This window comes from Onychostruthus taczanowskii, unplaced genomic scaffold (genome assembly GCF_017590055.1).
Source record: "Onychostruthus taczanowskii isolate IOZ18803 unplaced genomic scaffold, ASM1759005v1 scaffold69, whole genome shotgun sequence".
Classification (NCBI taxonomy): Eukaryota; Metazoa; Chordata; class Aves; order Passeriformes; family Passeridae; genus Onychostruthus; species Onychostruthus taczanowskii.
This window is the reverse complement of record NW_024504676.1, coordinates 4,273,680-4,298,062: the sequence shown is the minus strand read 5'-3', so window position 1 is coordinate 4,298,062 and position 24,383 is coordinate 4,273,680. Positions and strand designations below refer to the sequence as shown.

The window sequence follows — 24,383 nt, the reverse complement described above, 5'->3', positions numbered from 1 at the left end:
CAGAACACATGCTCTCCCTTGATATTGGGGCTTTAAAATTGCCTAAAAGCTTTGTGATGCTTAAATTATGTAAGAATCTTTATCTAACAGGGTAACAGTGCTAGCTCTTCAGTAACACATAAATCCTGTGACCAGCCTCTTTAAGAACCTGTAATCACTGAGCACTTTTAAAATTAGGTAAACTTATACATCTCTCTCTCAGCCCTTTGCAGGTTTCTAGAAAACCTTTCTTTTTTGTGGTACTCAAGTCAACTTTAGAAATGAGTGAAAATTTTTCCCTTGATGCCCAAGGAGTTATCTAAGAGTCTTCAGTTTCCTGTTTATTCTAGCTGGCATCACAGATGAGGTGAAATGTTGCTAACAAGTTATGTTGCTGGCATCCACTAAAACATGAAATCCTGTGGTTTCAGGCTCACTTAATATCTTGTGTTTTATGTCTTCTTAAGCAGAACTAACTCAAGCTAGTTTGGGTTTTTTCTAGAGCAAAAAATTTTTCAGTCATTCTGGTTTGGGGTTATAGAATTGTTCTGTAATGCTTAGCAGACTAAAGTCTTATAAGTCCTTTGTGCTACTTTATTTTGCATATTCATTAAATGTTGGTTTATCAACATTATCAAGTTTTATAAGAGAATTATGTGCCTGAATATATCTGCGTGCTGTTTCCTGAGCAGCCTCTTCTCTGGCTGTTCACATAGGAGCCTTGGTGTCTCGAATCCTACGCAGCAATGCATGCTGTGTGTATTTTTACGTGTTTAAAATAGCATTTTAGGGTCTTCTGTTTAGGTTCTTAATTTTAGAAATAACACATGTTCCATCTGAAGAACCTGAATTACTTTGATAAGTCTTTGTGGGCCTGTTTTAGGGGCTTTATAGTGACCACTTCAGGCTCTTGCAGATATCTAATACAGATACTCTGAAGTACCCTCGGTAGCGCTGGCACCACTTCTTCCCTGTGTTTTCTGGGAATAGAATTATTAATATGCAAATCACAGCAGCATCAAATTTAATGGGAGATGAAATACTGCATCTAACTGATGCTGCTTTCTTTCATGCTAGCAATCATTGCACAGTAAAAAAGGGTTCAGCTTCCTATGTCTTACCCTAATACATAGGAAAGTAGTCTCCTAATAAAAATCTAAATGGGCTGAGATATCCTATGCAGATGATACTTCAATTCTAATCTGTTTTGTGGCTTCTTATAGTTTAAACCTACTTCTTAAATAACTGTCTTTATAAAGTTATTTCTAGAAGTTTCTTGCCTGATTTTGCAATAAAATAATCCAAGTTATTCATCTCATGGCATTTAAGTTTAGAAATGTACGTGGCAGAAATATTGAGAGATGTGAGCAGGCAAAGGTTCTCCTGTTTATTTAGCGAACAGCTAGACAAGACCACGTCTCACTTACTAATCTCAATTGTGGGTTTACTGGGTGGGTTTGTTTTTCTCCAGAGATCTGTATATGTTGTGAAAAAGGCATAATATACTCATAATACTCTCACAGGCTATATAAAAATGCACACAATATTCTGATCAGTCCAACATTTCTTGACAGATAGCACTGCCATCATACAGAATCAATCTGAAAAAATGTGATTTTTTTGTCACTCTTTGCAGAAGATGACCTTCAGGCATCTTATTAATGTTGGTAGGAGTATAGGAGGAAAAACTCTTCTGGTAGTTGTATCCTTCATGTTAGTCCCTGAAAAATTAATCTATTAATCAAAGATTTGCCATAATTCACTCCAGTTTCTTGGTATTAACTAGGCAGTGAAATGGCAGAAAAGGGCAATTTCTTTTTCAAGTAGACAGCTTTATTTTGTCCAATTTTCTTGACAAGGCATAAATTTTAGGGAGCAGTAGCTCCTGATTTGTGCAGAAAGGTGGCTGAAGTTGGAAAGCTGCAGAATTTTGAAGGGTGGTGTAACTGAAGGGAGGAGTATGAAAACGTTTCATATCTTCTGCAAGGCCTTTAAAATGCATTGACATCCCCCGCTTGTGCACTGAAGTAAACTGTTCTACAAGGTGTTCAAAACACAGTAGACCAGCAATGCTGGAAAAAGTGATATTTGGAAAAATAAGCTTGTCACAGACTATGGGTGATGAAAATTTGGAGGTCTGCATACTTTATAGGGGACAAGGTACTTTGAAATCATAAACACTTGGAAAATTGACCTACCAAATGGTAGTGATAAAAGAAGGCCTGAAATAGTATGAATGAAGTAGACCTTAGTTAGCTCAAGATAGATAGAATCTTAAAGCTGCCAATATTTCAGTAGCTACTCTGGAGTTAAACTTGACTATAGTGAAGTGTCTGGTAAATATTTAATGGAGCTTTTTTAGAAAGATTGATTCTATTCCTACTTTCCTGTACCTCATTATAATGTTTAAAATGTCAGTAGCTTTTCTTTCAAAATTACCAATGGTAACATTGGAGCATATTGCATTTAAAACACTGGAAAACGCTGTTGGGACACAGTAAAGTTTTAATTTATAGCACAATAAATGAACGTTCTGCTATTGCTCTTTGGAGGAGAGAGAAAAGTGCACATTTGATTTACTTCATCTGTCTTGGCCAGCACATGGAAGCGAGCCTAAATTCAGTCTTTAGCCATTAATCCTGCCTGATTTGCCAGAAAGTTTTCAGGACCCAGAACCCTGGCTTGACAGGTTACTGAATAGGTACTAATTTGGGTTTCTCAAGCAAAAATCTGCAATTGTCCAGCTGTCCTTTTGCTTCTTGACCTCCTTCAAGTTGAAGGTAATTATTTTTCAGCCAGATCAATACTGATTGAATTTTGTGAGGATAGGGTAGGAAGTGGCTGTTGAGATGTAGCCTGTTTTAAAGTCCTGAGTGTACCAACAATCCAAACTGTATTCGCACCCCTTTTTCAGACCACAAATCTCTGTCCTGTGGTTCCAGTTTGTACAGTTATGGTTCTTCACGTACATGTTTCAAAACATGACTTTTTTGTGCAGTCACTATTTTTGTGGGTATGTCACTGTCTTTGTGGATCAGATTTTGTCTGTGCAGAATGGGAGTGAAGATGTTAACCTCATTTCTGAGTGGGAAAGTTGTTATCTTGTTCTGTACCTATGCTAGGTTTTTTTGTCCTATCCTGCCCGTCTTTTTATCCCCTCATATTCTAAAGAGTTGAAGTCAGCAAATGTTTTGCATGGAGTAGAGTTCTCAAAGCTCCTACAGCTAACAAAGGTAGCCAGACAGGGAAGAGAGATCCTCGCTGATGAACACTGTAGGATAATCTCAAGGCAAGAATAATTGATTTTTTGGTCAAATTTATCTTATACATAGCATTTCTGACATCTAATAAAGGTTGAGTTATACTGTAGTTCAGGCATAATTAGTTAAAAAGGTCACTAAGCCACAAGATACAAATCAGTGGGAAAGCTTGCTTACCTAGTTTTAATACTGATTATAGTTTTTGATAAGATTACATCATGTGGGAGTTGTGATAGATGCGTGTGTTTGTGTCAATAAATGTCTGTTTAGCTTAGTACTGTAATTTTTTAATGTGTTCTTATGGAAAAGGATTCTTCTCTGCTGTAATTGATTTGTCTGAATAGTGACACTCCTAATGTGGAATGCATGTGATAAAGTAGCAGGGGGGAAAGCTGTTGGTTTTCCAGAGCAAGAATGGTAGAAGTACATGCTGCAGACAGACCAAAAGCTGATTCCTGTAATCCTGTCTTCTCCCAGAAGAGAAATATAGCTGGCAGTGTGATAGTTCATTGTTAAGGGCTGTTCAGCACAGCCAGCTCTCAAATTGTAAGCACAAATATTGCTGGTATTGGAAAGGTGATAAAACGTGCTTTGTTTGTTTGCCAGGATTTTGAGAGTAATGGTTTTTGTAGACCCTAGGAAATTTCTATCAAGCATCAAACAATTTCAGGGAAAATGGAAATACTGGGTTACCTTTGGATAGTGTTTCAAGCATAATCACTGTGACAGATAATTATATAGGAAGAGCAATAGCCTGGGAAGAATATCTCTAGGATTACACTGCCTTGAAAGGCATGACAGTACCAAGATGTTTTCTGAGAGTTCAGGTCTAATCCAGTGTAAGTGGAGCAAGCAGGTTGGATGATGGTTTGTCTATTCTGCCTTTCCTGCTTATGCACTTTCAGCCTCCTGGAATGGATAGTGAAGTTGCTTTTTATTTGGTTCTGGTTTAAGTGTAGTCCTAAACAGATCTAGAGTTCTGTACTAATATCATCTGACTGTGTTTGTGGGTCCTCGTGGCCAGGTGCAAAATAGGAAAGTTAACTTTGTTTTGAAGAATCAAATGACTTAAGAAAGGCACTCAGAAGGGCCATGTTTGTAGTGCAAATTTAAGGTAATCTTGGATTCCTCTTAAGATGACATTAAACTTAGTTTCTGCAGATTGAAGGGTTTTCTATTAACATCAACCTTCCAGTTAGGAGTGCTCAAACCAGTTTGCATAAGAATTTTAGAGTTTATTTTACTATTGAAATAGCAAGAATATGGATATGAAAGTCAGCTTTTGTGGAAGTCTTTATTTAAATGATGCAGACAGAAGATGCTCTTTCCAGATATGACATTGTCAAACGTGTATTTTGTAGGTATACAGTAAGCATGGAGAAACAAAAGGATTACTTATACAAGAAAAAAAACCATCAGAATAAATATTTCTAAACACAGGCCTCAGAAATATCCCTTGAAAGGTGCATGTTCTGCTGTGAAATTGTCTTTACAAATTCTTGTGTGCAGCAACATAGTGGCAACTTTATTTTCTTCAAAATTTTCTTCTTCAGAACAGTGTTTGGTTCTTCTATTGATCTAATTCTTTTCACCAGAAATGACCTCAAGAAGTGATCTGCTCTGATAAAGTATGCTGGCTTGTTTTACATGCTAACAATGCATAGTTAGAAAAATAAAATAAAACTAAGAAACACTTAGAACCCCAGGATGATCACCAGTTCAAATAAAACTAAGACTGTCTCAAGCAATGCAGTGTTCATAGTCCTTAAAGAGGGTAAACCTAATCAATCTTCCTAATTGTTTTTTTCTGCTATGATAATTTGCAACAAATTGTGTTTGTCTCTCTTGCCAGCTGCACCTTTTCAATTATTACTACTGTTACTTGTTCTTGTCAATATATGGCAGCAGTTTTCCTGCCTTTCCCTCTAATAGTGTATTTCTGTTTCAGGGAGTTGATTCACTTGCTCACTCACCTTTCTGAAGCTCTGCATGAAGCACAACTTAAATTCATACTGGTCATCCCTCCTGCAGTTGCAGCAGGGTGAGTATTCCTCTTTAGACGGCAGTTTCCAGCTGAAAAATGTTTACTTGTCTGATAAACAGTAAGCTCAAAGCTTTGTTTAAAGCTGTGCAGTTTAAAATAAGAAGAAATTGTTTGGATTTGATTGTTAGTTCTTTCTCCATGCATGTTGCACTGAATAGTCTTGGTAACTATGTGCATTCATACATATCTCTTAATTTTTGATGTGATATAAGAGCCAACAAGGAGAGGTGCTATGCTGGACCTTGTTCTTCCCACACTCCAGCTGGGGTGTCATGAGAACAGAGTAGAGGGGCAGAATTTCCTCCCTTGACTTGCTGCCCACCTGCCTTGGTGCAGCCGAGATCGTGGTTGGCTTTCCCAGCTGCAAGTACACAGTTGACTGACAATTGCATAGTTGGCAATGCAAGATTATTTTTTTTTTCCCCTCCAAGTTTCATTTCTTCCTTTAAGCTGTTCAGCAACCTTATTGCCTGCATATAAAAACTCAGTAATGTAAGTCAAACAGGGAAGAATTGTTAGGTACTTTTTCAAATGAGTCAGTAGACAGCTAACGAAAAATACGACAATTTCTTATTTTTCTTGCTTTGGGCTGTACAGCAGTATGGATATGCTCACAGCCAGTACAGATTATGACAGTTTAACAGCACAGTTTCAGGACAGTGTTGCACAGCCTCCTAAACTTCTTGTAGGCTGCCACATCTTTCAGTGTACGTTCATTTTCAAACTGCCAAAAAGGCTGAGAAAATTTAATGTCTGAGCAGTCGTAAATGTTGCTTCTGTGACTGGACTTCTCTCTGCAATGACCTGAAGTTTTTGTTGAATTTTACAAAGAGATCCTATAGCATGTTGGGGAAATAAAGCATTTCTACTTAGAGCTATCTGTGCAGACTTAAATGCATCTGGCTGAAAAGATTCAGGGATTCTTTAGCAGATGTCTAAAAGGTTGTCCTTGTGCTGAGGTCAGTTAGTATCTGCCCTGTAACTGTGCTGTCACCTCTTCTGTACATTAGTAATGTAACCCCATCCAAACCAATTCCTGAATATAGGTACTTCCTGCCATCTTAAGCCTGTAAGCCCAGAACAATATCTACCTAATTTTGTTCTTCAATAGCTGCCTGAAATCTGATTGCAGTTTATTTTCTGTAAAGTATGTACTTGAGGGTACTTCTTTTTTCTTTATATTTTCCTCTGTTGCATGCTATAACTGATTTATATCCTTACAAGAAGTAGCTAGTTTAATACAAAAATCCCTTTGTTTCCTGTGTGGGGATGGCCACGCAATTTTGATAGGCAGAGAGAGAGAAACAATATGTTGAAGACTGTAGCAAAAGAAAACAATAAATTCCATGTAAATTTGTAAAGTAGGCAGTTTTGTAAAATATTACCTATGCGGAGTCATTTACTTAAAGGACTGAAGGCCTAGCTGCATTTTGAGGAGATTCCTTCATATCCCTCAAGCACCTATGCTTTTACCTTGGCTCTGGATCATTGATCCTCTAATTTCTTGCAGATTTCTCAGGAAAATTGTGTGCTGGTATGCCTTTGCATCACATGACTTTTCAATGGTTCTAACAAGTATTTTGAATTTCTTGTGATATGGTTAAATCAAAAATAATGCAAAATTATTATGTCCTATCTCCTGGCTGTCATTTATTCCAATCGTTCATGCTGCCCTCTTACATCCTACCTCTCATTCCAATTGATAGTTACTTTAAAAAGTAATTTTCTTTTGCTAGTAATTTTAGTCTATTACAGGTAAAGCAAAAGAGAACATTTCAAAACATTTTTCTAAAATGCCTTATCAGTCACTGCATCACAGAGATGCTTTTTAAAATACTAATGCATGCTCTGGTAAAATTTAAGTAATTGCTATAAACAGTGTTCACGTTTGAAGTTCATTTATGCTTTTGGTGGTAGGGAGAAAGTGGAGAATAGCATAAACCTCAACATTCCTGTTCATTGTGATACCTATTGATGTTACCAAGGTCAGCCAGACGGACCTAAGTCTGTTTTGTTTCTGTAAGTCATGTGGGGCTCTACAGTCTATTTTTTCTAAAGTCCCTAAACATGAGTTGGAACCTCTATAAAACTTCTGTATTCTTAAACATGTTTTGCCTGGACCGGAATTTGCATTTTAAAGATAACTAGCTTTCAGGTCTATTTCTCTGTTGAACACCACACTAAGGTTTGGGTCTTGTGTTGTCATTGCTGCCTCCTGCTGTCCTGTATATTGACACAATAGTGAGGTCACGGTTCTGAAACCTTTCTGAACTGGGATTTAGGGATGCACTATTAGAGCTGGAAAGAGATGCCTATCTAAAGTGCAACTTTTAACCTGCAATAAGTTTTACATGCCAGTTCCTAAATGGCCTGTTTGTAGAGGAACTGTGAGAAATAGCAGCTGTAGTTTATAAAAAAGAATATGAAAGTCTCATTCATCTAAACCAAATATATATACCTTTATGCATTCCTAAAGTTTTTGGGATTTATCCATAAACCTTTATGACTCAGGAGAATTCATTAATCACATTCTTTTCCATCAATAATCTTACATAAGCCACCTGTCTGTGTCTTCTGTGTGTGTATTCTTATTGCATTAACTAGGAAAAACACAAAGTTTTTGAGTAAATAGGTTGTTGCAAATAGATTCATAACTTACAGAAACATCCTAAAACATTCACAATGTCCATGTATACTTTAAAGCATAGAGATACACTTGATTTAATTATATCAACAATCATAATTCTGAAATTTTATTTCTATCTTGCTTGACTTTTTGGATAGCAGCTGTACTTGAAAATATTTGATTTATTGGATACAAAGCTTGAACTGAAAAGCACCTCCTACTGTGTATTAAATATCTCGTGTCTTGAAATTCACTTTGGGTTTTAACACTTCCACATTGTTGAAAGTGTGGTTTAATGCATCTTACATTCTTTAGTTTGTGGAATCACTGCAGACTGTTACTGAAAAATACAGCAAAAGGCGTGGAAATAAGTACCATCAAGAATCAAGAACTATATCAGAGTTCAGCAGCTGGCAATAGACTGATAAAGGAGACATGAGCAATATGTGGAATATCCTACCCAACTGGGATGTTAGGAGCTGAGACATTGTCCCTTTTGTGTTCTGCCCTGATTAAAATTTAAAGAGAGCATAGTCAAATGTAAGCAATTTATTTAGGAATTTGTAATTTAGACTTTTGATATGTGTTAAGCTCAAAGCAGTCTGTCAGCAAATGCTATTTGCAAGGAGACACTTAAGAGCTTAAAATACCAGTTCGCTGAGGGAAAGACCGTCTGGAAAATCCAGCACTGCACATGCACATGAGATCGAGTGTGGGATGCAGGAAGAAAACATGTTGGATCATCTGTTTAACTTCTCAAATTCAATTTTTGCAACAAAAATTAAGTAAGACTGATCCTCTACTGAACCTTGCTTTAGTAACTGAAGCGGTGCCTTTGGATTTTGGTTTGCTTGTAAAATGTTCTGGACTAAAAGAAAACTTCACTCTTTTTAAATCCACACATTTTCTGGCTTTTCACAATATTAACCAGAGGCAGTTGAGCTGACATAATCAAGAGTAATCAAGAGCTGGGAATGTGTTTGGATGTTGATTAGGAGGCAGGAATCTCTCTAGTAGGCTTTACTGTCACAGAGAATGCTTGTAGAGTTCCCATGGTGGAAAACAGAGATTGAGATAGTGTTTTCATCCACCTGGTATCTAGGAATTGCATGATTTTCCTGCACATATAAATGATTTACAAAAGAGAGGAACAGCAGGAACCAAAGGTATTCTTTGTGAAGTGTGTATGTGTAATTCTCCCCTGTGGATTGTAGTCTTGCACTTGCAGATGTCTGAAGAGGCGTGCAAGGGTTGCAATGGTGTTTAAGAGGTTGCTAGAGCAGATGATTTACTGAAGATTTCCACTCTGTCTTTCAACAGAATATCTCAAAATTAGAATTTTACTGCTTTTAATGTGCATGGATATTGAGGCATGTATAAACTATGGGTATCATTTCTATAAGGTCAGTGGGCAGCCAGGCATATTCTGTCCATTGCTATGGTGAACTCCTACTAATCCTGGGCTTGATTAAATTCCCTCCTTAAATATATGCAATTCAGTGTTTTATTGTGCTGCAGAAATTGCACTGGGAAAAGATATGTGAATGTTTTTATACTGATTTCACAAGCCTCTTTCGAAATAGGATAGCTGTGCTGGAGTGAACTACCTTTATGCCTAAGTATGCACTTGCATAACTATGTTGGGGGGAAAAATAAATATGGCAAATGGACCTTGAAATTTGGTTGCACCTGTTCTTATAAGTCATAGGCATTGAGTTGGTTATTTTGTTTCTCTGTACTTAAATTCTTTATAAGGTTAGGAATGTGTTGTCAAAGCAAAAAGTGAGACTTTGTGTAGTAACTCTTTTCTGTCTGCAAGTAAATTGAATTTTATCTGACTAGATTGTTGCATGTTTTGTCCAGGTTCAGCAACCATTTTTTCCACTGTGTTTCCCAATTACTGTCAAGAAAACAATGAGTAAAGAAAATAAGGTTTATTTACATAAGCTATCATTGGAGGGAGCATCAGTAATTTTCCTGTTTCTTGCTGTCCTGAGAAAGAACAAAGACAAAAAGTTCCTGGAAGCTGTAGGTATGGTGTTTTCTTCACAGGGGTTCTCAGTCTATCCATGGCTGCATAACCATTGCCTTCCTGGCATTTGTAGTTTATTACAGACTTTAGACATATGATATAAATATGTTAAGTCTCATTATACACTCATTAAAAGCTGTTCATTTTGTTAAACACAGTGTTAAATAACCCTGTGTTTAGGTTGTTAGTGATTGCTTTCCTTGGGCATTTATCATCTCCTGAAGTATAGTCCTTTGGGCAAGTAGAAGTAAAAATGGCATTGGTTGTGTCACTTCATAATATAATACTATACTCTTTATTGACATTTTGATGGTTAGGATATGCACTAGGCAGTTTGCCCTGTGTGATGAATATCCTTTTAACACACCTCTCTTCAGGCTGCAAGACAGTAGCTGCTCCTTGAATAACAGATGATTCTTTATCTCTTGATGTTGTACAGAATCTGTAAATGGGAGAAAGTAAACAAGTAAACTCAGGTGCTGAGGTGAGAGGCTGCCCTGTCAGCATGATCTTTGGTGGTGCACTCTAGTGCTGCCCAGGGGGGCTTCCTGATCTGGAAAGCCCTCAGGGAACTCCACAATGAGGTGAATTGGTTGAGGAGTATCCAGTAGTCCAAGAGAGAAATGGATTACAGGAATCACACCCTATTTCCCTGGTGGAAACCTTTTAGGCAAACAGGGCACATGACACAAAAGATTCCTTGTCATCTTTCCACCTGACTGAACATGTGACTTAAGGGAGAGGGGGCAATGGTGACAAGTTGTGCCTGTTGCAGCAGTTGCATCTCCTCTGTTATTTCCCCACCTTCCCCACTTTGTCACTATTAAGAGTTTTAGAGTTACAGATGTAGCTATTGCTGCATTTCTGAGAAAAAAATATCAAAATCTGCTGAAAAATCTCTAAAACTTTGGAGCTTTTTATGTATCAATCATAATTAAAATGCATGGAAGACAGTGTTAGAAAGAGATTATTTCAAGAAGCCTCAGGTAACACAAAATAGCTTTATACTTTTAGTAATTTTATCAAGTCTAGCATAATAATGACTGGATATGTCAAACCTTGCTCCTTGATTTAAGTAATTGTATGCAAAATAGCTGCTGTTGTTAGCTATGTTTTAATAACATGCCTGCCAGTACAAAGCAGAGGTGAGTGAGCCAAGATGGTTTCATTCAGCCTTATGGGACACGGTGTTGGGGACTATAAGTAAGAATGAAGCACTTTGTAAATAAACCACTGGAGCTGTCACTGTCCTTGTGACATTCTCAAAAAAATGCTACTATTGGCAAATTGCATACAGTTTAGCTAGAATAATTTGTTATCTCCTGGCTGGTTTCTGACAGCATATATCAAAGCAGTATTTAAATTAAAACCAAACATGTTTCTCCCTGATAAAAGGTACACTTAACCTCATAGCTTCTAGAAAAAATTTCTGTCTTTATGGACTTCTTGAGATGCACAGCTGTAGTGCACCTGCTTTCATTTTAAAGCTACAGGAACCCAAATCACTCTCCAACTTCAAGTATTTGAACATAATGTATGTTCTTGTCTCATCAAAATACAGCAAGCATCCCCAACTTTGGATTTCATATTTGCATATGTAAGGAAAAAAAAAAAATCTACAGCTTCTCTTCCTGTTACTTGAAACTTCTAGAGGTATGTATTATCAGTATTTTCCAGCACTAAACTGCCACTTCTTCAAAATTAACATTTTAGCTACTCAGTTTATTCTTTATTCTTGCTGCAAAAACATTGTGGATGTGAAGTACTGTCTTAAGTGTCTTTAGCCTTTTCTTTGTAGAGCTTCTGTGTAATGAAAATTACCAGAATCTATGCAGTCTTCATTACTTCTATCCAGTAGCAGTTGATATCGGCTTAATTTTGCTACTCTGCCTCTTGGAAAGATTGGCAGGAGGGTAGACATGTTGTCCCTTCTCTTAGTGTTGTCATGCTCTTTTCTGCCTTTCCTATAAATATGTTTACATATTTGACAGAAAAGTAGGAAGAGCATACAATGAATAACTGCTCATTGACCTCACACTTCCTCAGCCTAATGGATGCCACAATTGACCAGTGTTTTGTATAAAGAAAATAGGTGCTTTGGTCTTTTATAAACTGATTTGAACAGACACTTGTAATTACATTTTTGTTTTATATCAGTAATCTGTCATCTTTAGAAGTTGCTGCAGATTCAATTGCCTTGCCATAACTTTGTGTATACAGAATGATGTGTTGGTGTGCTATTCCAGTGTATATATACACACTGTTTCCCTTAGAAGTATTTCTGGCAAGTAGCAATTCTGATGTAGAATATGCAAGTAAACAGCAGGGTAATTTTTATGATAATGTATGGTAAACAAATTTAATGAAATTATAAGCAGCTTCTAACATGTGTCTGTTTTGGAATGAAGTGGAAACTGTCACTTTTAACATGATTCTCAGAAAGGACTATGTGGGACAGAATGTAGAGCATTGATATTTTGGTAAGCAAATAATGCCAGATCAAACCAGCAGGAAACATATTGCTTGCTTCAGATGAAGTTTCCAATTACCAGATTATGTCAAATAACAGCATATTAGAACACCAACTTTATAGAATACTGTTTATTAAGTAAGATTTTGCTTTACCAATACATGCACTTTAAATTATGAAAACTTAAAATATTTGTGAGAAACTGGGTCATAATAATCTTATTTTGTTGGAATTGGTAATACTATTGCTGAATTTTTTCTGAGCTTTCCACATGTCTAGTCTTTCTGACCTTTCTTTCCAGTTTGACAAATGAGGTCACAGAAAAGCAAGCAATTCTAAAAATGGTGTTTATTTATTGTAGAGTTACTAAGTATGTACCATATATGCTCTGCATTGGACAATCAATATACAGAAAACGGGACTTGGGAGGAAAAATCTGAAAGCTAAATATGCACAGTTTCATGTTTGTTGTGACTAGTTGGTAATAACACTTTGACCTCAATTGTTCCCATAGTTGTCCATCTTTCTGTGAGTATCCAAAAAAAAAAAAAAAAAAAGGGACTGTCAGGAATATGAGGAGTACAGTTACATATCAAGAAATTTTGTAATCGGGCCTGTGCATAAAATTCACCACTCAAGAAGGCACAGAAATGACTAAGAGGGCTGTCTAGGCTAACTGACTGGTGTAGTAATTTTTATTGCATGTTAGAGAACCTGTATAATATGTTTGATTTGGATCACAAGATATAGCTTGAGATACGAGTTTATACTGAGGGGAACCGAAGACTCAGTAGGAAATTATTACTGATTGCGTAGTAACAGTTATTGGAGCAAGTTTAATAATGTCTTCAAATTATGGTAATACTATTGAATCTTACTCAGTCATGCTACTGGGCTCATGTTTTTCCCTGTGTAAAGGCTCAAAGTGTGTCTGTCAGTGGCATCTCTTTTTAAAGTGAATTCTGTTAGTGACAGTAAATCTGGATGCTTGTTAATGGCTCTAAACTACATCTGTTTCCCTTGCTGATGACTTCCCAGGTTTTGCTGTTGTTTGTTGGGCTGCCAGCTCTGTACAGCGTGGCTCTGGCTGCAGCCATGAGATGTTCCATGTGTTTTGCATAGATTCAGAAAGGACTCGAGAGGAACAAATCTATTCTTTTCTAGAACTGGCTCTTTTAAAGATTATACTTTACAATCTAAAATCAATGCAATGAAGGTCTGATTCTACTGACATCTTCTGAAGTAAGTGCACACATCTGGTTTTGAATTCCCAGTAGGGAGAATCATTGAAATAATCTGTAGGTCAGCTAACAACAGCCAAAGAGAAGAAAGGGTGGAATGTATTCCTCTGCATATCTGTCATTTGTAGCTCTACCAATTTTGAGCCAGCTGGTGTAGAGCAATTACTACACAAGTTTCAGTATTAAGTTGGAAAACTTTCCAAAAACAAAAAGAAGAAAAATGGTGAGCATTTTATGCAAGGAGGAATTAAGGCTACATTTGGTGTGTTAGAGTTTTTAAATTAGGCTCATATGTTCCAGAGTACAAGCTTGTTTTGCGTGATGTTCTGCTGTTGGAGCATGGCTTGCCTGGGCATTAAGCCCTGGCATGAAAGGCACTAGAATAGTTTGGAAATTATGAAGCAAATGGTGACACAGTGGATGTTCATTTGTGCATAGTCCTTCCTAAATGGCTCCTATGAAGAGACTGAAGCAATGTAATGGAAACAGCATGAAAGGAGATGAGTTGACCTTCCCAATAATGGAACTGGTAAATACAAGTGTCAAAATTAATTTTTTCCTATTTGGTAGTCAGATTGTCTGATTTTGTCAGATACTTATTTCTTTTGTTGACGTCAGAGTTTTAGATACACTGTAACTTAAGAATTTACACTCTAACTCAAGTTACAGTGTATCTAAAACTTCAGAGTTTTAGATACACTGTAACTTAAGAATTTGTAAGTGACATGGTCTGCCAGCATGCCTCGGCTTTGAGGACTGCAGTTTTCAGGCTGATTTGTCCCTAGCAGTCTGCTGAGATTTCATGCTTTTTTTTCAGGGCATGTATTGCTTGGCATGTTTCTCATTCTTGACTTCTGTTGCTGGTTTAAACCAGATGGGCCACAGGTAATTAGTTTGGCTTCATGAATACTGTGTAGGCTACTCCATGGCAAGAACAGATCCCATGCTTCTCCCTATTTGGAGAGCAAGGACTGCAAAGACAATGGTTGGGATGGGATGTGTGTATTAAAGAAGAGTGCCAGCCCTTAATGTTCTGCAAAACATTCATTAGGTACAGAGATACCATTCTGCTTCCTGATAAAAATATAGCAAGTTTTCACTTGTCAGTCTGTTAAAATTCACAGTCCCTCAGAGATATGAAGCACTCAGAGTGTATGAAGGAACCACTCCCAGACCTTTTGTGTTATGAATCTGTAGCAGTCAGTTGCACTGTTCTTGATTGTCGAGCTGTCTAGGTTTTGTTGGTTTTAAAATATCTATATTAATCTTCCCTATCAGAGAATTTGGTAAAGAGATTTTTGCTACTGAGAATATTTGAACACAGTCAATAATGTGACTTGTGTTCTTCAGTAGAGATGTTTGTTTATTTTAAATTGTGTTCTTTTCTGTGGACAAGGGACAGATAGCCCTTTTGCTCTGAAGGATCTGAGTTCAACATTGCTATCATGAAATAAGTGCACCAGACAAAGACAGTGCACAAGTAGGGTTGCAGGTTTTACTTCTGAATTTAAGCTACTATTCAGAGTAGCAGTAGAGTGTAGCATTGGAAGGTGCAAATAATCTTTTAAAAGTCAAAAGAAACTATAACTACATTACTTTTACTAGACGTTTATCTAGCAAACTCTTAAAATCTACAAAGGAACGGATGTCAGACTACCTATACCTTTAGAAGGTTCTCCCTAATATCTAGCCCAGGTTTGCTAAAACAATTATCTTGGGATATTCATACTGCTCCAACTCATTACAAATGAACTGCTATACTGTTGTGTTTCCATTAAAATTCTCCTTTCTCATTTGCTCATTCTTTTATAATTTTTCTCTCTTGGGATGATGTTTCTCTGACTTATTAATAATAAGATGTCCTTTTATACTATGTAAGCAAAATGAGATTTGGAGATGTTAAGATGGGCTTTAAATGGGAAGGGAGGGAACCTGCTGTTTTTGTTTCTGCCTTCATCTGCTCCAGCACTTTAGTGTGTGAAACTGGCAGAGTGTTCTTTGACTAGAACCAGATGGATAACCATGACTGGAAGAGTGTATGTGACTAGAGGTGTTTGCACTGGTTTTATGGAATAACCTTTCAGTTTGATTTTTAATTCTATTTTAAGAGGAATAATACTTTTGTACAGAGATTGATAAATACATTAAAAAATTGGGAGGAGAAATTTATACTAACTTGGCATATGTGTTACTTGTTTCTCTTGAAGTGGACTGACCTTAACATTGTGGTTCAATGGACATTTTTGGGTTTGAAATGTGCAGTCCCTGATTTGTCATATTGATCTGGGTTTGTAGGCCATAAGATTAAATAGTGTTTGGATCACGTGCTTCACCTCTTGCAACATTTTGTCCTTAGAAAGGAATTAGAGAAAAAAATCTGTATTTCAAAGGCTAATGAAGGTATTTAAATTTACAGTAAGCATGTGCATGTTCTGAAATGCCTGAGTTACATGCATCTCTGCAAAAGCCTTGAACTGTTGTCTGGGAGGATGTGCTTACTGAGGGAAAGAGGTCAGAAATGGAGAACATGCTGTGCTTGTTACAGTCTCCATTCAGCTGCATGGAATTCATCCCCCACTATGTAGAAATCTGCTTTTGTCTATCTGAGGATCTCTTTTTTGTTGGTTAAGCATTCAATATGGTCAGGTTCTTTTGACAGCAGGGATTACATCTGTAATTATTGTTCATGGCTTTGAAGGTTTCAAGGTCCTATTGCTGACTGGGCTGCTTCGTACATTGCTGTTGTAGACAGACCTTAATTCTGTTTTTAGCCTGATTTCTGAGGTAGCAAGGTGTCTGTAAACTTTCTCTCTTACATTTTTCATCTCTCTGCTAAAGCTTCTTTGGCATTTGACCAGTTTCAAGCCAAATAGAATAGGCATAGAATTTTAATAGTCAGGTTCCTGTTACTTCATGAAAATATGTAGCTGGAAGATGAAGATGAAAAAATATTTTTTTGTCCCCTAGATCCAGCTGTAAGAGGGCATTGTAAGTGAAACATCTAGAGGACACCAGAAATCTAGTTGCAAAACATCCATGGAAACCAGGATTCATGTAGAATTGTTTTCTAAGTACTGATAGTGGAAAATTACTTCAGTGAGCTTTCATCTTGAGAGTTTTGAAAAACCTAAAATGAGAAAGGGTAGTTACAAAACTGTCAAGAGGATTTTTTCGGAAAAAGAAATGGTTTCAGATTGAACTTGGTTACACGTTTGAATGTTTCATTATCAATGCCTATAATTGTGTGATGAACAGGGTAGTCATTTAGCTCTTTTTTCTATTTTCTATTGAACAGACTTGATGCAGGAAGAAACAGTGGATTTTTATTCAGTGATTTTGCATTAACTGAATTCAGTGGTCTGTGTTCATAAAATGCAGTAGCATTATCTTGTGGCTCCTACCTGCTACGAGCTATGAAAACCAATAATATCTCAAGATGAAGAAAGATTTACAAACAGTTGCTCTACAGAAAATTATACATGACAAGAAAATTAAGTCATTACTGAGAGGCTGACTTCTGAAATAGAATCATAGTGGAAACAGAAAATCAATCAGTTTTCCATTATGAAGGTTATTCAAAGATGAGGAGACAGGAAACCTCTCTTTTATAAACGAGAGTGAAGGTGAGGTAAGCCTACAAGAATGCAGTTTGAACTTGCAGGGAATAGCAGTCACTTAAAAGACCTTTTTTCTCCTTATTTCATTTTGAGAGTCATTGTAGTGAGACAAGAAGTAATTGAGAATGTAGATTCATTTGAAAGTAAATGAAAGCAGCTTTCATTGTTGAAGTATTTTTTTCCAGTCGTTCAATATGAAAGACTACAAACTCAAAACCTTACAAAAATACTTATCAGTATAGCATTACTGGGAATTTTGAGACCTATTGACTGTATGTAATTTGGAAGATTCAGGTAATAAACATTCTAGGCAGTGAAACAAACCACCCTGCAGTTATTTTAGACATTAAAAGACAGAATACTAAAAAGAGACTGTAGAAATCTAGGCTGTATATATGGAAATACCAAGGAAAACAGGTGGTTTCTTCTAGGTCTGTGATGTTGTCCCAATAATAGGGATTTTGTGTATGCATGTGGCAGTGTGCCATTGGGAAATGTTGATAGATTCTCAGGAATGTGTGCAAATAAGACTTATGCTCGGGGGAATCATCATTCTGTGAGTTCTGCCAGGTTGCCATTGCTCTCTTACTTGAAGGGAGAACTTGTAAAGATTATGTTGTATTCCTGAGGCTTTTTATGGGGAGGATTTCCGTGGATGTTGTGTAAGGCAGCTTCTTTACTCTTGGTTAAGAGAAAAATACATAACAGAATAAAACATGTTCACTTAAGGTTAAAACAGCAATGAACTGGAAAGAAGAAGTCTCATTTTCTCTTTGCAGTGTGCTTTTGTTCTTCCACACCCTTTCTGCACACCAGCAGTCACATGCTCTGTTTCTTGTCCTTAGTGTTAACATTTCCCTGCACTGATAATTTCTACTTGTAGAAATTTTTGTAGGGTTTTTGTAGAAAGCCACCTCTCTGAATTCCTGATGTATGGTGCCTTATCCTTTAAATGTTGAGCAGGAGTGACAGACACTTTTTAGATTAATCCCAAATACATATTTTTACACGGCTAAGTCCATATGTCTTACACATTTTAATAAATATTTAAAAATACCATAAAGAACAGATATTGTATCCATTAGAAAATCTTGTTGGTCCAAGAAATTTAAGCAAGTGTTTACATTTGGCTGGTATTTTAGAAATAAAATCCTACAGATTTTTCTAGAAAACAGAAAATTGAAATATATGGGATAAATATCATTCCATATTAACAGTTGTTTCAAACCAGAAAGAAGGAAAAAATAAAGCTTCATTTCTTTGAGAGATGCTTTTCCTTTTTGATGGCAAGGAAAACACATTCACCACAAAGTGTTAGTTTAAAATATTAATTGTATAAGATAGAGGATACAATTTGATTTTCCTTTTACTGTGGAATTTTATATCATCCTCATTACCAGTGTTTGAGCATTTTCAAGTCACTCTTTAAGTGACAGAACTGATACCTGACACTTTTCATGTCTTTTCTTATGGAGATTTGTTTATGCACTTCATACTTTGCATTGGTGTAGTCTTGCTTAGATATTTCCCCTGCCTGAAATATGCTTGCCAGGCAAATAAACCACATACCCTGTACTGAAAGTAGACCATGAATTGTAAGATGAATTTTTGGATCCTGAATTGTCAATCAGAAAAGTAGGTTGAGTGATGACTCAGGTCTGAACACTTCCTAGCTTTGCAACTGCTTTTCACCAGAGCATTGTTCATTGCCAGAGAAGCTCTTTCATCACAACGTGGAAAGCATATTGGGTAAAGAAGACAAAAAAAAAAAAATTCATTGCCAGAGAAGCTCTTTCATCACAACGTGGAAAGCATATTGGGTAAAGAAGACAAAAAAAATAGTATAATGCCTGGTTGCATAGGTTGAGACATAATATTGCACTGCCACATTGAAACTGCTTTGAAAGGAGCTAAAAACTCCAGTGCTTTCTCAGTAATAGTGCAAACCAAACCTGTGGATCCCTTCCAACTTAGCATATTTGGTGATTCTGTGTATATTTTACGGCACTAATAAATGATGATGAATCTTCTGCCACTTCACTGACTATTTTGGAAATGGTATTAAAAGTTTAGAAGAATGACAAGCTTTTGACTTAGACTTGGAAAGCATTACTTTCTTGGACATTGCATATTCTCTGCCAAGTCTCCTGACTTTCCCTGCTGGATTTCTCAACAAAGTAGTCAGTAGAACATACCTGCCCTTGAGGTTAATTTGCATAAATATCAGAATGATTGAAAAACCTCCAATTTGCAGTATAATATCTGTCAAAAAAAAATCTTGGACATTGCATATTCTCTGCCAAGTCTCCTGACTTTCCCTGCTGGATTTCTCAACAAAGTAGTCAGTAGAACATACCTGCCCTTGAGGTAAATTTGCATAAATTGATATTTATGATTGAAAAACCTCCAATTTGAAGTATAATATCTGTCAAAAAAAAATTTGGGTTTTATTTTTGAGTGCCATTTTTCTTGACTCAGAGCAGTTCTAAAGGCATGAATCAAATAGTCCTGGTTTTGTTCCAGTGGAGCTTCCCAAAGTGCTTGAATAGAGCAGAGTTGACTATTCACTGAACTGGTGAGTGGTGCTTGTTTTTTTGAAGAGTGCTGCTGTTTTAACACTATACATTAATGGACAAAGTGTATTCATTGCTGCTGGGTTTGTTCCAAGTTGGAAATTCATGCCCTTGCCACTTAGATGGCCTTCCTTTGTAATAGAAGTAGTTGAGTTACAAAATTGCTTTGGAGAAAATTTTGGTAATATCCATTTTTACCTGTGGGTTTCTTCTTAAGTTACCCGTGCAAATTTCATTAAAGTACTACCTGGCTAAATCTATAAAGCAATCCAACTTGCCCTAATATCTAATACACATTATAATTACTTTTTATGTTTTTCCCTTCAGGAGTAATCACAATCAATTTACTTAAAACGTGTTTTGCTGGAGTTTGCATTGGAAAATTGCTTTGCCCACAGACATCCAAGGTGCCATAACATTGTTTCAATGATGTATTTATTATTTTAATTATTGTAGAACAACTGTAGTTTGCAATTGCAGTACATCACAAGCAGATGACTATAAAAAAGCCTAAGGTCCACCAGCAGGTTCCAGAAGTGAAGACTTTTTAAAAATCTGTTACAACCCTTGAAAGAGAAGAATGGAATTTCTCCTTCCTGTGATCAGTATGTCACTGGTTCTGAAAATCTGACAGGCATGTTATGTGATTTAATCTGCCCTACTTTGTAACCTGCATTTTGTTAACCTCTGTGCTTATTCAGTGGAACACGAAGTGTCCTTGTGAACTGATAAATGAACACTGTTATGCTCTGGTGATCCTTGCAGCACATATGGTTGGATGTAGAATTTGTACACTGATCCAAAAGGGATAAAGATCAAAATATGTGATTTTTCTGTTTATTACTTGCATCTGTCACTGAGCATCATTTTTGTTTTTACATTTAAGATGGAACGTGAGTGGTTTTTAAAGCATACCTTGCCTAGACAAGGCTTGGCTTCTAATTTCCAGCTTAAGTGCCAGTTTCTGGTACTATTGGGAAAGTCTGAATTCTCCAGTCTCTCTCCTCTGCTCTCTAGAGGAATCTTGTACAATGCTATAAGTTTGCCTCTTAAATGGCAGAGGTGCACCACAGAGTTTTTAGCTGTTAAACTATATTTTTTCCCCTTTTCTCTTATTTTGCCATGTCCCCCTAAGTACACTGCTGTCCCAGATTATTTGGAACAATATTCTGTTTTTCTACTCGTTTGTCTCATGCTAACAAGCTTCAAAGCCCTCTGGTTGAGGACAGGGTTCTTCTGGCAGCAGTATCTCCATTTTAGTCCAGTCCCATCTTTGCAATGTGATTAAGGTTGCCTTATGTTGCCTGCTGTGCTGTTTGTGCTGCTATTTTGAAATGACAAATTCTCTTTGAAACAGATTCAATATTTTCAGGCAACTTGTGTGAATTAATTGTTTCCATCTTGAATGATTGAAGGAAGTCAATAGCCTCTCTGAGTCCAGAACAGACAAGATACACACCTCCTCACCCATGAAGATAAAGTAGATATTAATCCAAGTCTCTATGTTGTAAATCAAGAGTAAGCAAGAAAAGGGGGGAAGAATAGTTTTCTGTATTTCATACCAAGATATGCCGAAGACATAATTAAACTTTTGTCTAGAAAAGATCATAGAATGGATTTCTTCATTCTTCTCCCCTGCCCAAAGAAAGAAATGGACCTGTTTATTCTAAAGCAAACAAGTTTTCTTTCTTAAGTATGATATAAACTTAAGTATGATATAAACTGAAATTCTTCGTTTTGAGGTCAATAAAAATTACCTTTGGTTTATATCTTTCTATTAACAACTGCACCCATCCATTTATTTAAGTATTCCTCAGAGAACTTAGTTTTGTAGGTGTCAAAACCAGTTCAACGGCCCAAGCAATTAAAGGTTTTGCAAAAGCTTTTAGAGTTCAATTGATTGCTACCTAAGGCAATTTGATTAGTCCACAGCCTAATAATCACTATTGTAGCCATGCTGTAAATGCTTATTTGGTAAGTATGCTGTGGAAGTATGATCTTCCCATTGGCCACCTACATAGCATTGAATTCTTTTTTTCTTAGCTGTTTATTACAAAAATGGCACTGAAATACATATTTTAATTTTTTTGCCACCTCAGAATGATTTTTCTTATGTGATCAAATTATATGAAACCCAAAGGAGAGAATAAGCCTGGTCATTGTTGTAATTTATCTCCTCCTGTTTCTGTTTTGCTTTGTTTTGAAAGGACCAACCAGCCAGGAATGTTCACAAAGAGAGAATTTGATCAGTTGGCCTCAGCGATAGACAGCTTCAGTCTCATGACATACGACTATTCAGCACCACATCGGTAAGATTCCATCTGACATCAGAAAGATCATTGAAGGATCTGATTCCTACTGAGGTCTGTTAAATCCACAGTACAAGTTAATTTTTTTTCTAGTAAAGTGGATAGTGCTTTGTATTTGTATGATACTAAAGTTCTGGATTAGTAATTAAAATAGACAATTTGTCCAGAAGCTGAAAACACAGTATATTTTTAACAGCAATGTGTTTCTGGTGTATGGATATTATGAAAGGCTTTGTACTCCAGCTAAAAAGGCATACTTTTAAAAGGATAACTAATTCTTTTCCAGGCTAAATAACTCTTTTTGAGTTATTTAACACAGTTCTGCAGGATAGGTACACTAATAATCTCCTAATAATAATAAGATTGTCAAACAGATTAGCTTTAAACAATTGATACTTCATTTGCCTTTAAATATGAGCACAGTTCCCAGCAACTTTGCTCTGCTGTATTAGCATGTTGAGTTTTAATGGCACAGGTATCATGAAGGCTTTGAGGTAGATAATTAGTAGGGAGTAGCAGATGTTGATATTTGTAAGATTGGGATATACTCTTCATGTTACCATGCTATTGAGTGCCTTTTGTCATGTTAATGTTTGAGGGAGAGCCTGCTCTCCTCTCCAGTGAGGTAGGAATGGAATGAGCATAATATCCTGATGTTGATCCATGACAATCCCATCACTCTGTGTGTTAAGGCTATACTCTTTTTCTTCCTGTAGGTTTTTGTTAGGTACTTTGTAGGTTTTCTCCCATAAATAAGTGTTACACAATCATTGAAACTTGTCTTGCTTACCAGTGGCTAATTTTTTAGTTCCTTCTGCAAGTAAATGGTCAGTTTTGTCCCAGTATTTTTGCCAGATTGTTGCAAAAACATTGAGGAAAAAAACCTGAAGTCATACAGAGTTTTGAATTATAGCATATGGACTGTGCAAGGCCCAGTAGCAATGAGCTAGGGGGAAACCTTTTCTTATCTCTAGGAAGGAATTCTGTGTCCCTTCACTTTAGAATTGAATCAAAAAATTAAGAGTGGGGCAGTCATGTTTTGTGTATCTTTGTATAGCACTTCAAGCTACAGAAGAATGTGTATTTACCATTGTTAGAATTATAGGTTCATCTTCACTGATTTTTGTGAGCCAAAATTTTTTTTTTACAATTACACTGGTCAAAAAGAGAAGGCTGAGTGTGAACATGTACTTTTTCTGACAACCTGTTTGATTTTTGCTAACCTGACAGGCCTGGTCCAAATTCCCCCCTTCCCTGGGTACGAGCTTGTGTTGAAGTACTGGATCCTGATTCAAAATGGAGGAATAAAATACTTTTAGGACTGAATTTCTATGGCATGGACTATTCTGCTTTGGGAACCTCTGGGGAGCCAATCCTTGGCAGCAGGTATGACTTCTCTGGATATTAAGTACTTCTTTATGACATATTCTCACAAAAATTAGAAATTCACAAGTATTCTTATTTAGAAATATGGATGAGTTAGCAACACAGAGATGGAAAAAAAGTGATAAATCTGCACATGAAATAGTAGTTCGCCACTTAGGGTAAGACCTGTAACTTGTCTTCCCAGTAGCGAAATGCAGATAGATGGCACAGTTATCCTGTCAGAACTCATATGCAAAAATGGTTTGTGTAGTTTTCCCTCTTTCCTCTTTTCATGCTTGTACATGCAGGTTGCCATCTTTGTGTTAAAAATGTTCTGCAGTATTCTCTTACGCTCTGCATCATTTTGGGGGTTACTGCAGTTGCCTTAATGATTCTTTCTCTCAGCTCCTGAAGTTGTTACTTGTCACTTTGAAATTTGATACTGGTTTCCAGCAGCAATCTTTCAGTGCTGATCTCTGACTCTGACTGAAAACAGAAAAGGGAAAAATAAAGCCATTGTTTACAGTGAAAGGTATTTAGCAAGTATTCCAGAATGACTTCTGAAAAATTGGTGGTGATGGTTAGGTAGGAAGAATGTTCAATAGTCAAAGCATTGTTGATTTACAGACCTAATTATACAAGCTCATCAAAATTATGTAGCTTCACTGTAATATTTACAGCTCCTTTTGCAAATGGAGTGTAGCATTATCTAGCAGAATAAAAGGTTCTTGCTTTTTTCTGAACTGCAACTTTTGAATTTAAATTTCCACTTGAAAAACACTGTGCACTAGGGTGGCGTCTGCTTTTCCTAGATTCTTTTGGACTATATTATTGTATTAATTCATGTTGCTTTTTAATTAATGGCAA

At 36.6% G+C, this 24,383-nt stretch overlaps 1 protein-coding gene across 3 annotated transcripts in view; it reads left to right on the top strand.

Moving 5' to 3' along the window:
- Positions 1-24,383, top strand: part of CHID1 (chitinase domain containing 1) — a 96,229-nt gene that overhangs the window by 13,794 nt on the left and 58,052 nt on the right. For all 3 annotated transcript variants that reach the window (XM_041421133.1, XM_041421135.1, XM_041421134.1), the window contains 3 exons: positions 5,188-5,280; positions 22,050-22,151; positions 23,382-23,537. In XM_041421133.1, coding sequence (XP_041277067.1) covers positions 5,188-5,280; positions 22,050-22,151; positions 23,382-23,537 — 351 coding nt within the window. The remainder of the gene's footprint in view (positions 1-5,187; positions 5,281-22,049; positions 22,152-23,381; positions 23,538-24,383) is intronic.